Here is a 14,424-nt window from a genome sequence, read left to right as displayed (position 1 = left end):
CCATTTCGCTGGCCCGGGGCAGCCGGCAGCCTGAAGCCGCGGTCTGCAGAGTTCCAGCTGGCGCGGCGTCTACAGCCCGGGATCCCTCGTGGGGGACCCGGGGGAAGAAGAAGCCATCACTGCCAGCACGCGGCCAACTTCTACCGTGGGTCCGGCATGGACTCACCATCACCCCTGGAGGGGAGCTTCGACCACCGGCCCTGCAGTCTACGGTGCTTCTGGCTGCGGCGGAGTCTTTAAATCTCGACCGATCGGCCTACACCATCTTAAAGCCGCGGTCTCCGGTGAGGAAGAGCCGAGTCTCCGTTGAGAAATGGAGGAGGACTGGCCAAATTTTGTGCCTTCCACCACAGTGATGAATGCTGTGGTGGATGTTTGTGTTACAGTTTTATTGTGGTTGTGTGTTCTTTATTATTGTACTGCTGCTGCCAACCCAAATTTCTACCGACCCTGGTTGTGTGGCAATAAATTATATCTATTATATCTATCTATCTATAAATGTTTAAAATGTAGAAAAACATAATTATTCTATGGTCTTATCTGTCATGGTGAAATAAAGATATTTTGCAATTGACTGACTTTATTGAATATTTGAATTAAATGCTTGTTATTAGATTTTTTTAAATTTTAATATTTCTGTTTCATATTTGATATATCAATTATATTTATCAAATTGTCACTCCTGGATGCTGTTGCTCTAATGTGTTTCCCTTAACGTTCCATGAATGACTTCTGCGACATGAGATACACTGAGTCAAGCCATTACTGGTTTTACCAAAAGCTTAAGGCATTTTTCAATGTAAATATAATTTAAAGAAAAAAAAGCCTTAAAACATTTCCCAAGGGGTTCTCCTGTATATATAGTGAACATTTGAGGGAATTGAGTCAAGTAAACATCAATATTTTAAAATAAATCTTTAACAGCATGTCAGCTTCTTGTACGAAGAATTTGCTACACATCATAGCACATATGTCTGTGCATGTGAATTTGTGACCATTAGTGATGAGGAAGTAGATTGTTGAATAGTGAGTGGACTCAGAGAATCACATAGCCCATTCCTGCTCTTATGTTTATGTTCTTAATAAAGGCCATTGTCTTTATGTACATTGGGATAGTAATTGAAGTCTCCTGAACCAATATAATTAGATGGGTTCCAACCTGAAACTTCACCCATCCTTTTCCTTCAGAGTTGCTGCCTGACTCGTTGAGTTACAACAGCACTTTGTGTCCATCTTCAGTAACTCTGCATTCAGAACTAACATCTGCAGTTCCTCCCTACACAATAAAATTAAGGAATTGTTAAAGACCAGTGTTAAGTCGAAAGAAAGAACTGTCAGTTAGAATAACAGACTCAATGCCAAATCAAATATGGTAAGTGAAATTAATGGAATGGGAGAGAGATAAGAGAAAGATAAAGGAATATTTTATTTTAAAATCTCCTACAATTAAAACATGAAGGCATGAAACTCCACGCTTGCGGCAGTTTCATAGTTGTCAGTAATGATTTCTCTAGCTATTACTTCGTATAGATGTGTCCTAAAATGTTTTGGATGAATTTTGTCTGTATCCACAAATTTGTGCTGCAAGTTTGTGCTGTTGAACAGATTCAAGAATAGCTTCTTCCAAACAACCATCAAGCTCATCAATACTGCACAACATTAACTTTAACATAAAAACATCTTTGCAGAAAAGACCTCAGGTTTTTTCCACAGTAGTATTATGGTTATTAATTTATTTCAGTTTTGTTTACAATATGTGTATGTATTCACAGGCCCGTAATGCTGCTGCCAAGAAGTATTTCATTGTTCCATTGTCGGTACATATGACAATTAAACACTCTTGACTCATGACCACTGGAATGGTGACACATCTTACTAAGCACCTCAGACAGCATCTCTCTGATCCTGCCCTCAACAATATGTGGGAAGTAGCTGCTTGATTTTCATGGAAATAAAAGGTAGTGTCATTATTAGCCCTCAGTGAAAAATGCAGTCTAATAAATTGGATTTGATGATGTGATGCAGGGTGAATAATTGTCTAATGACATTTGCTCCAAAGATTGAGAACAAACTCCTTCCCACCTCACCAGAATGCAAACATCAGATTTGTTTGAGATGAACAAGTTTTATACAATGCTTGATATGTAAAGTCAGTAAAATCGTCAGTAAAGTCCTTCATAGTTGGCTGATCCAGAAGATTAAGATGCATGGAAACCATGGTGACATAATAGATTGGATTTAAAATTGATTTGCCCATGGAAGACCTCAGGTATTTTTTTTGCAGAAACATCACTGAGATGACAAGGGCAGCAAACTTTTGTCGTCGGGTCACACCGGCATAGATGGAGTAGATAGTCAGAACCTTTTTCGCAGGGTGGAAATGTTAAAGTCTACAGGGCTTTAAGGCCAAAGGGAAAACATGAAAAGGAAATATGCAGGGCAAGAGGTTTTTGCACAGAGAGTGGTGTGTGCCTGGAATGTCTTGCCAGCAGGGAAGACGGGTCCCAACCCAAAACATTACCTATCAATGTGCTCCAGGGATGCAGCCTGATCAGCTGAGTTACTCCAGGACATTGTGATTTTGTTAACCCAGTATCTGCCTGTGTTGGCTTTTAAGAGGCCTTTGGATAGGCACAGGAATATACAAGGAATGGAGGAATATGGATATCGTGCAGGCAGAGATAATTTTAACTTGGCATCATGTTCGGTACAGACATTGTTGGCTGAAGGGCCTGTTCACGTGCTGTACTCTTCTATGTTCTATATAGAATCCTGATAATCACTGCATAAGTGCATTGTGAAAGTACATCTACACAAGCTGCATTGGTTAAAGAACCATCATCTCAAATACAATTTGAAATGTGAAAAATATATTGACAGTTCCCCCCAGATAGGATAGTAAAACACCATTCTCCTTATTTAGTGCCAGAATAACTCAGCAGTAATGCTGCATCTCTATAGGACATGAATAGGTGACATTTTAAGTCAGGACCTTTCTTCAGGCTCAATCATCACCTGTCCTCTAGAGATGCTGCCTGACCTGCTGAGTGATTTCAACACTTTGTGTTTTACTCAAGATTCCAACATCTTTGAATCTCCCTATTTATGTGGTTTTCATGAGTCAAGCACATACCAACAACAATTAAATTCTTACTTTCAGCAGCATAATCTATAAGCGCAATACTCATAGGTAACATATAATAGACAAAAAATAAATTAATAACCCTAGTGCTAGTGCAAAATTGCCCAAAGTTCTTAATTCAACCATAGACAGTCAATAGTTCATAGTTTAGTTCGTTATTTGTATTGTTCAAGAGTACCGATAGCTTCATTGTTATGAAGAAGTTATTCTTTAACCTGATGGGCATAGTTTTCAGGCACATGTAACTTTATCACAGTGAAACGAGAGCATAGCCAAGGAGGTGCCGTTCCTTAATGATGCTGGCTGCCTTTCTGAGGCAGTGCTTCTTACTTCCATTGAGATCCAGATGAATCCAGCAAAATCCAAACAAGGTCACAGGTTTCTAACCTACTCAAACAACCTATCATGGAGTCATACAGCGTGGAAACAGGCCCTTCGGCCCACCTTGATCAATGTGTCCCATCTACACTGGTCCAACCTGCCTGCGTTTGGCCCATATCCCTCCAAAACCTGTCCTATCCATGTACCTGTCTAATTGTTTCTTAAACGTTGCAATAAACCCTGCCTCAACTATTTCCCCTGATAGCCGTTCCATACACCCACCACCCTTTGTGTGAACCTCTAATGGGAATACAATTTAGAATAGTCATCTGCACCCTCCAAATTTTGACTTCTTCACCCTGCTTCTGGTTCTTTGTGTGCTCAACAAGATCATTTCATGTTCAAATAATAGGAGCAGAAGTAGACCATTCGGCCCATCACGTCTATTTCACCATTCAATCATGGTTGATCGATCTCTCCCTCCTAACCCCATGCTACAGCCTTCTCCCCATAACCCCTGACGCCCGTATTGGTTGGGTATCCTGCAGGTGACGTCACTGACGCGCGTACCTTTATTAAGGCACCCAGCCTCTCTGCGGTTGACATCACCGCTTTGTGTGGTGTGACGTCAGGCGCCTAGTTACCGGCTGTGTGTGGGGGGAGGACATGGCCTATTCGGCAAATGCAAACCTGGTGGTGAGAGCGGGGCGCCGGCCTTTCATCTCGCTTCAAACGCGGCGCTGCACTTGTTTCAGCACAGATTTTCTGAGGGTGGTTGAGGGGGAGTGGGCTAGTGGTTTTGAAAAAATATTTAGTTGCATGGGATAAAAGTTAAGAGATTTAATCTCTTTTGTTAAATTAAGTTAATCCAACCATATCATTAACAGAAACCACAAGACTATCTAGTTCACGGGCTGTGCACATTCAGGGAGAGCAACTATACTCATTGGCAATATTATACGTGATTCGTGAAAATGGAGCTCCTGTTACAAAAATTGCTAAGCATGATGTTTCAAACGTTGATTAGAAAAGGCAATAATAGGTCCAGAACCTGTTTTAATGTAATCACAATGGTCAGTTTTGAGATGTTTTACCTTGCAATTGCTTGGAGCTGCCTTATATTCTTATGCAATCTTCTGGGGCACGAAGGAAAGAATATGGACATGAAAGTTAAACGACGTGGACTGGACGATTGACGTGGACTTATTTTCTTTCAGCCAAGGCTTTATAAATCTGTTATTGAGGATGTCATCAACAATGCACATGACTATTTCCTTGAAGAAGGCATTGATGATCATGTTCTTAAAGATCTAAAGCAGGTAAGTGTTTCTTTCATTACGGCAAAATCCTTTTAATGTTTTAACTTTTAAAACAAGTATTTAAGTAATAAGGTAGTTGTGTGTGAGTTCTCGATGAAAGAAATGTGTAAATCTCATTAAAATCGGAGGCTAATGTTGGAGCCGTTTTTTATTGTAACCTCGGCTTCGTGGAACGCACACGTGAGCTTTGCACGTGAGTACACGAATAACTTCAAAGTAATGGGTGCAGCAATTGAGAAACACATAGTCGTGAATCTCGCAATGAGTAAATTTGTTTGAGTGGATGGGAATTCTAATCTTTAATAGCTTGCGTAGCTCACTGGTATTTTCATAAGTACAATGGAGTTACTAAAAAGCATGTGAAAAAGATTGGCTCCCAAATACAGTATTTCAATTTAAAACACTCAATCAAACAATGTGCTTTTATCTTTATGGTTTACAGTTTGTATATGAAAAATGGGTGGTCATGCCCCATTAAACTCCTGGATGAAAGTTGGGAAATACTAGCATCTTGAATAATAACTGAGAATTGGAATTCAGGGTTAATTACTTGATGCAAGTATTTGTAGTCAAGGCAGAGAGTAGCATACTGGACATTAAGGAAACATAATATCAAATCCAGGATTTGGTCTTCCTAAAATGTATATAAACAACAAAACCAAAGTAAATAACGTCACATCCCCAGTGGATGGATTGTATTCCAGATTTTTTAAGGAAGCAGATAAGGAAACGCATTGTGGATAATCAATGGGTCTGAAGAAGTCACCCATTCATTCTCTCCAGAGATGCTGCCTGTCCCACTGAGTTTTAATTCAGCATTTTGTGTTTATTGTAGACACTCAATGTCGCTTCAATCGGGGACTGTTACTTGGGTTTTGAAAGTTGTGCATGTCTGGTCTGCTGTTTTAAAAAAAAAAAAAAAAAAAAAGATAGAAACTAGGGAATCACAGATTAGTTGCTGAACAAAAGTTAATAGTGTTCAATTATGGAGGAAGTGATTGAATGCCTTGGGGGGGAAATTCAACTGATCAGATAGTGTCAGTTTAAGTTATTTCAGAGATCATGCCTGATGAATCTGAAATAATAGTTGGAAATGAGGATGAAAGTAGTGGACAGCAGGATTGGACCTTATGAATTTCCAGAAGCATTTGACAAATCTACTCAAAAGGCTGTTAAAGTTCATAGAATCGGCTAAATTATTGAGATCGATTGGAATTATCATCATCGTTTGGAATATTGTAGCCTGGCCTGTTGATAATTAGCAATTGTTTCTTTTGGTTTTCATTATTAGGATGTCACAATCAAATACTCTCAAATAGCCTGACACTGCTGTTTTAACTTCTATATTCAGTAGCTTGCTGTCAAATGTTCCTCAGTTTTTTAAAACTATTTAAAATCAAATGAATTTTTATCCTGTTCTAATTGTTTTAATACCTTGTCTACCCTGTAATAAAGCTTTGGGAAAGCAAACTTCTCCAATCGAGAGCCGTGGAAGGCTTTTTCAGGGAAAATAATCATCAGCAGATTATGTTAGAACTTCACCAGAAAACTCATCAGACTCTACACACGTCCTCAGGTTAGTTTAATTTAATGCTGATTGAAGGATAAATTTTGGCCAGGATATTGGGTAACTGGTCTCTTCTGCTTCAAAATATTGCCATGAACTTCATCTGGATGAACAGAAGGGGCTTAGTTTAATGCCTCTTTGAATAGAATCCACATGGTCTATTAGAAAAATATTATTTAGAAACTAGGATATCATGAAGGAGCCATAATATTGCAGTAAATAAACTACAGTAACTGGCATTATGTTTAACTGCGGTAAAATTATGTTGTTTAATTTAGGAGCATACTTTGGTCTGTTTATCTGACAATTCGCTTCCAGGGGCCAGGTTTTATTGAACACAGTGTAACCCATCTCTGGCTAAGGCAATCGGATATGAAGAAATATTGAATCCATAAGATTAATTCATTTGGAAGTGAGACGCTATTTCCTCAGCTTGTCATCAAGGCAGACTCTTAAAACAGAAATAAACTGTGTATTTACTCCCACATTTGAATGTGTGTGCTACTTTGGAAGTGATCTGTGGAAATGATCCCTTTGACCCACTGAATCTGTGGTGGCCAACAAGCACTAAGTCATGCAAATACTTTGCTAATCCCATTTTATTCTCTCTGCATTTTCATCAAATCTTTCTCCTCCCTTTGCTCCCAACTGCACATTCTGCCACTCACCTTCATGTTGGGGGCAATTTTCCATGGCCAATTAAGCTTCCAACCTGCTTGGCTGAAGAAGGTCCTGACCTAAACGTCATCTATCTATTTTCACCAGAGATGTGGTCTGGCCTGACCCACTGAATTACTCCAGCAATTTCTTATTTTGTAAACCAGCACCTGCAGTTTCAAGGCTGGCTTGTTCTTGGAATGTAGTGGTTAACCAAAGCACCTGAGGTTACAGAGAGAATACACAAATCCCAACCAGACAGTACCAAGATACTTGTACTGACTACAGTGGAATCCCGGAGCACAGAGGGATTTTGAGACGTAGATCAATTAGAGATATGGGTGAAGAAATTACATTGTTTATTCAAGACAGCTGTGAGGTGTTTCACTGGGAGGCCCAATATCAGGGCAAAGTATACAGTAAATGGCAGGACCCCTATGAGCTTTGAAAAACAGAGAGGTGTTGGGGTGCAAGTTCACAGGTTCCCTAAAAGTGGCAACAGAAATAGATAAGGTGGTAATGAAGATCTATGAAATATTTGTCTTTGTCCACCTGGGTGTTGAGTGTACATGTTGGGAAGTCGCATTACAGTTTGTGTGTGTGTGTATGTATATATATATATATATGTATATGTATATGTATATATATATGTATGTATATATATATGTGTATAAATTATTAGTTAAAAGGAGCATAGAGCAGAAAGAGACGAGGATCTGTTAAAACATTGGATGCGGGAAGGTCATAGTGATAAGTGACATGAACTGCCATAGATACAGGAAAATGTTTTAATCTCTATTTTAATCTCAATAATTAGATGCCTAACCAACCTAACTAGACATGTAGTGTTGTAGTAGCAGCCAGATTAGAACAATAAGTAGAGGCACATTTGTTGTTATTCCCATTGAATATTTGATTATTAAACAGCGACTTGGACTTGCTGCGACATCCAGATAACCAAACGAAGGAAGTACTGTTTTCTTAATGCCATCCTTTCCATTTATCGGGGCAGATACTGCTTTCACTGAAGTTTGGCGGCGCGACTCGCCTGTTGCAGCGACCCCTACAGCCTGTCTGTCTTTTTTTAATTTTTTGTCTAGTTAAATGTAGTTGTTCGTGTTTTTTAATATTGTTTTTAACTGTGTATATGTGGGGGGAGGGGGAAACTTAAAAAAATCTCTTCCCTGCACGGGAGACCCGACCTTTTCCCTGTCGTGTCTCCGTTGTCGTTGGGGCCTAGCACCGTGGAGCGGCCTCCAGCCGGAACGACCTGGGGCCTCCAGTCGCAGAGCCTGCGGAGCTGCGGACTTACCATCATGGGGCTGGCCTGCCTTGGAGCGTGGGGAGCGGTGGTGGCTCACTGCTGCGGCCCGACCCCGGAGCTCGGAGGGTCCAGCTGCAGCCGCAGGTCCAGTGGACTATGATATCGGGAGCTCGCGGGTCCGGGTGGGAGACCGGTTTTCGGAGCTCCTGCAACACGACTCCTCCAGCCTGTGTCGTGGGGTTGTAACGACCCGGAGCGGGGCCGTACATCGTCGGGCGCGGCTTTAATCGCCATGGGACATTCCAGCGCCCGCCGGGGGCTCCAACTTTGTGACATTCAGACCTGGAGCGGGGCCGTACATCGCCCGGCATGGCCTGAAATGGTCGTGGGACTTGCCATCGCCCGCCTGGGGCTTCGACATCGGGAGAGAAATGGTGCAGGGGAGATAAAATACTTTGCCTTCCATCACAGTGAGGAGGAAATTCACTGTGATGGATGTTTCTGTAAATTGAATTGTGTGTATGTTTTGTAGGAAATTGTCTTTGTTTGTATGGCTGTGGAAACGGAGTTTTGTTTGAGCTTCACTGAGGTTCAAATGACGTAATAAATATTGTATTGTATTTGGGTGCTTGGAACAGATTTGATACAAGGCTCGGACACGGAAGTACAATAACATGCTTCTTTATTCCAGGACGCCACCTTGCGTCTCCACAGTCTCCCCCGCGCATGCGCACTTGCACAATACATCACATATGCTAATTATATCACATACCTAACACCTGCAATGCACAAATTGCCTCATTTTGAAAATGAAGCTTTCCTAGTTATGTTTGTATATAACATTTGGTACTTCGGGTTCACGGGTGTTTCAACAAGTTAAACTTGGTCTTCATTAGGGCTATCAGGCAATAAAGTAGGAAGAAGTGTTATCCTGTATGATTAGGGGTCTGAAGGAAATGATAAAACAGTAGTATAAAGGACATGTACCTCTCTAATTACTACTCAATTATCTTTGGAAGTCAGTTAAATTCCAGTCCTGAATAATTCTTGTTCCCAATATATCTTGCTGTCTCTAAATGATAACATGCCCTACAGTTTTTATATCTAATGAATCGGATTTCTAGCTACATACCTAAATAGTGGAATCTAACTATTCATTGCTTTGAACTTGGATTATAATAAGATTGCAATTTTTTTGCAAATTACAAATTAGTAGATGTTCCACAATTCTAATAGCACAAAATTATGATTGATAGAATTAATGTAGATAAAGACTCTTGAACAGTGATGTTTGCTGCCAAGGAATAAATATAGTGGGTTTGCAGGAAAAGGATAGTTTCTAGCTGTAGATGGCAGTAAGCACAAACAATAATATTTAATTATCTGTTTGATTTGATCAGATGCAAGTTTTTTTTCCACTGAAGTTTGTAGCCCTAAAAGTTGTTACAAAAAGTTAGATGGTTGCTTTGCTATCATTACAAAACTTTTCCCTTTTGGTTTCGTCTTTGCTCCTTGAGTGCAGAAATAGTGAGCGATACATCCATGAATGTTGCCATGTTCCATTATCCGTTCATATAGTATAATCACGAGTCTCTTCTGTTGCACTCTTAGATTATGGGGACCATTTGCCCCTACCCTTTTCCTACTTTAAGCAAGGCATTGAAGGATATAGATCTATTGTGGAGGAGACTCTCTCTAGTGGCGGCATGCTGTAAGGTTGTACATCGTTTGCTCCCTTAACTTTTAACTCCTTGCTTACCACTCTTTCAATGTTACTTGTTATTACTTGATTTCAAGACACGGTTTAACCTTTTTTAAAGTATTGATAATACTTTTATACGTTTCAACCGTGTAAAGGATGGAGACAAGAGCAAAAAAAACTTCTCCAAGGAAGGAGCATGGTGAAGGCGTAACATCTGACTCCGGTACCTTAGAAGCAATATTGAAAATGAATGGAGAAATGAACACAAGATTCACCGGTTCGGAAGAAATGATGAAAGGAATTTCGAGCAAATTGAAGGAAGTTCAAGGCAAGCTGATTATGTTGCAAGATGAATCTCGTGAACAGAAGGAACAAATTGATAACTTGCGAATCTTGTGTCAGGAAAGAGATTTGAAGATTGAAACACTGGAACGGAAAATGACCGAAAATACTCGGGCACTCGAGCAATACAAGATTAAAAATATGCATCTGGAATACAGAGGCCGTTGACTGAATCTGCAAATTGTTGGTTTGCCTGAAGGTCAGGAAGGGGACAATGCTATAAAATGTGTCTCTAAAATGATAAAGGGAACTTTCAACATTGAGCAGTATGAAAATCTTCCAATTTTGGATAACGCACACAGGGTCAGGAAGAAAACTGGTCTCAAAGATAAACCGAGACATCTGATCGTTCGGTTTCACTTTCTGCAGATGGAGGAGAATATCCTCCAAGCAGCAAAAAGGTTGGGCATGGTTGAATTTGAAGGATGCAAGTTTCGGTTTGTTCCTGATTACAGCCGTGAGCTTATGGGACTGAGAATGCCTTTCCATAATGTAATTTCTGAGTTGTTTAAGAACCAGCTGCGCCCTGCCTTGCTTTACCCAGCTAGACTGCGTATACGGCTCCCTAATGGTAACAGTCGATTTTTGAACAAACCGCAAGAAGCTTCTAGTTTTCTGGAGGCTTATGGGGGTGAAGCCACGACGGGGAGTTATTGATAGCCAACTGAGTTACAATTGGCGATTTATTGTTCCTATTTTAACAATATATCGCTCTGTAAATGATTAAGAATTTAATCTGATGAGTTATTTTCTAATTACTTTTTAGAATTTTAGTATGATAGTATCAAACCATAACATTTACGTTCTCTAAGATACTGTTAATTTAATGTAATGGTATTATACACTAACTTTTAGGATCTTCTTTGTTAGTTCTTCCACTTTTAAAATGTCCTCCGAAGGATTTTTCCCCCTGTCTTTAGACAAACAAAGTGAAGCAGTTTTAGTTTTTCACAGTTTGCACGTACTTTGACCTTGGATAAACAATGTGAAGCAGTTCTTATTTTTCAGTTTGCATGTACTTTTTAACCATAATATTAATTTGTTTTGGCTATTGAGTGGTAAATATACATTTTTTTAAACGTTTGGAGCTGTCATTAGACGAGATGGAGGTAGGGGAGGGGTTGGGTAGCGTACTGACTGTCTACTGGTAAGTTTCCGGCTTTGCATGGGTGGGGGTACTTTTGCTTTTAGTTTAGTTTTTTTCTATCTGGGCAAAATTTGAACTACAAAAATGTCTGAAATGTCGTCACTTCCGGTCCGCCTTCGATTCTTCTCCTTCCAGTATCATGAACTGCTATGGTCTACAAAATTAACCCTTTACATTCCACATGATTTTTACAAACAATATGGATAAACTTCCGTTCATGGAATGTTAATGGTCTGAACCATCCCATTACGAGGAAATCTTTTAAAGTTCTTCGTAGACTAAATGCTCAGATTATCTTTGTTCAGGAAACTCGTGTAAGGAAAGATGACAATCAACGATTCTTTAAGTTTTGGAGAGGACAGCAGTTTCATTCAAATTCACAGGCGAAAGTGAAAGGAGTCTCTATTGTTATTGACTCCTCAATTCCGTTTGTTCGTTATGAAACAATTTCTGATCCATATGGTAGATTTTCTGATGACTACTGGTGGTCTTCATAACCAAAATGTTGTTATGGTGAATGTTTATGCACCTAATATTGATCACCTTGAGTTTTTTAAACAGTTAATCGCATCCTTTCCTAATTTAAATGAACATCTTTTGATAATGGGTGGAGATTTTAACTGTTGTTTGAACCTCTCGATGGACAGATCTGCATCTGATCATGCGCTTCCAAATAAATCTGTTAGTTTTATCAATTCTTTTTTACTTGACTCTGGAATGTTATAAGTCTGGAGATTCCTGCACCCAAATGACAAAGAATTTTATTTTTTCTCTCGTGTATATCATAGTTACTCTAGGATTGACTACTTTATAATAGTTTTTCGGCTAGTTTCATCGGTCACTGCGTGTGAGTATGATGCAATTGTTATTTCTGATCATGCACCATTGAAACTATCAACAAACTACCTGATTCCAAATTTAGTGCTAAACAACGGTGATTTAATACTACTTTGCTTCAAGATCTAAATTTTGTTAATTTTATTAAAGATACTAAAGAATAGTCAAGGATGAGATCTGCCACTTGGCCCGGCACACGATGCTTGGCCATGACTGTCTGGATCAGCTTGTGTGGGATGGAGCCGTAGGCGTTGGCCAGGTCAAGCCAGAGCACTGTCAGGTCACCCTTGTTCTCCCTGGCTTCCCTGATGAGCTGGGTCACCACTCCCATGTGCTCTAGACACCCCGGCACTCCAGGTAAGCCTCCCTTTTGCACTGAGCTGTCGATGTAACCATTGCTGGAGAGGAAGCTGGTCAGCGGCCTCGCCACTATGCTGAAGAAAATCTTGCCTTCAACGCTTAGCAAGGAGATGATTCTGAACTGATCGATCTTCATAGAATCTTCCTCCTTTGGGATCCAGACTCCTTCAGCGAATCGCCACAGCTGCGCCACTTTTCTTCTCCTCCAGATGACTTTCAGGATATTTTTCCCATCTGTCTTTGGAAATTTTTAGGCCTAATTCCTCTTCCCATTCTCTTCTAATTGTGTCTGACGACTTTCATATTCAGAAGGGTATTATACAATATGATGTTAAATTTGTTTGACTGAGTTTCTATTCATACCTTTGTCTAATATATCTGACAGCAGAGTTTGATAATCATGGGTATATGTTTTCAAATAATCTTGAATTTGAAGATATCTAAAATATTGATTACCTTTCAGACTGTATTTTGACTGTAATTTCTGAAATGACAGGAGATTTCCCATCTCGTACAGATCTCCAAGCTTTTTAATTCCTAGTCTTTCCCAATAAATAAACGTTTTATCTACAATAGATGGCTTAAACTACGGGTTATTTGCTATTGGTGAAAGAAGAGATAAATTTCTTAGTTTAAAAGTTGACTTTACTTGTCTCCAGATTCAAAAAGTGCTGTGAATAATGGATTTTTCTCATATTGTGTTCTTCAACTTTATTGGGGAGAGAAGAATTGCGCCTATATTAAAAGGCGAGCAATCCTCTCTCTCCATTATTAACCAGTCTGCCTGTTGGCATGCGTTATCCAGCCAGTAAATTACATTTTTAATATTAGTTGCCCAACAGTAGTATAAGAAATTGGGGAGTGCCAATTTGCCCATTTCTTTGGGTTTATATAGATGTCGTTAATGAATTCTATGTGATTTATAATCCCAGATAAAGTTTGTAATCCGGGAATCAAGATTTAAAAAAAAATAAACTTTTAGGTAGGTATATCGGTATTGATTGAAATAAATAGAGAATTTGTGGGAGGAAAATCATTTTTATGGCATTTATTCTGCCTATTAGAGACATCGGAAGTGTTTTCCAGAATTGAAAAAGAGTGTTTAATTTAGTAATTAAAGGTGGGAAGTTTGCATTGAATAAAGAAGTATATTTTCTGGTTACTTGGACAACCAGATATTTAAATTTTTCTGTAGCAATTCTGAAAGGGAATTTTAAAAGGTGTGTCGGCTCTTGAGGTTTTATTGCCATAATTTCACTATTGTTCCAGTTTATTCTATATCCTGAGAAGGAACCGAATTCCTCTATAAGATTTAATATATTTGGAATACTAACTAGAGAATTGGTGATATATAATAATACATCATCTGCATATAATGATATTTTGTTATTGGAGTGTATAGTATTATAGCCGTGAACGTTCGGATGTACTCTTATACTTTCCGCTAAGGGTTCAATCGCAAGGGCAAATAACAGGGGTGATAATGCACAACCCTGTCTATTGCCCCTGGATAGTTGAAATTTCGGAGAAAGTATGTGGTTGGTCAATATTCTGGCATCTGCCTATCATATAGTAATTTTATCCATGAAATAAAATTCTCTCCCATCTGAAATTTTTGCAGTACTGTGAAAAGGTATTTCCATTCTACATGGTCAAATGCTTTTACTGCATCTAATGAAATAATTGATATGTCTTCTTTAATTCTGTGTGAGTACATTATGTTAAGACCTCAAATTATTAAATGAATGTCTCTTAGATAAGAACCC

The 14,424-nt window shown here is 39.2% G+C and overlaps 1 protein-coding gene across 1 annotated transcript in view; it reads left to right on the top strand.

Annotated features, from left to right (window-relative positions):
- The window catches only part of LOC129699626 (stonin-1), a 54,202-nt gene that overhangs the window by 16,334 nt on the left and 23,444 nt on the right, over positions 1 to 14,424 (top strand). Inside the window, exons 4-5 of the mRNA XM_055639591.1 lie at positions 4,681 to 4,782; positions 6,238 to 6,358. Coding sequence (XP_055495566.1) covers positions 4,681 to 4,782; positions 6,238 to 6,358 — 223 coding nt within the window. The remainder of the gene's footprint in view (positions 1 to 4,680; positions 4,783 to 6,237; positions 6,359 to 14,424) is intronic.

Source organism: Leucoraja erinacea, chromosome 8 (assembly GCF_028641065.1).
Source record: "Leucoraja erinacea ecotype New England chromosome 8, Leri_hhj_1, whole genome shotgun sequence".
Lineage (NCBI taxonomy): Eukaryota > Metazoa > Chordata > Chondrichthyes > Rajiformes > Rajidae > Leucoraja > Leucoraja erinaceus.
Note: the sequence above shows the minus strand (reverse complement) of the source record. Positions and strands in the feature narration are given on the sequence as shown.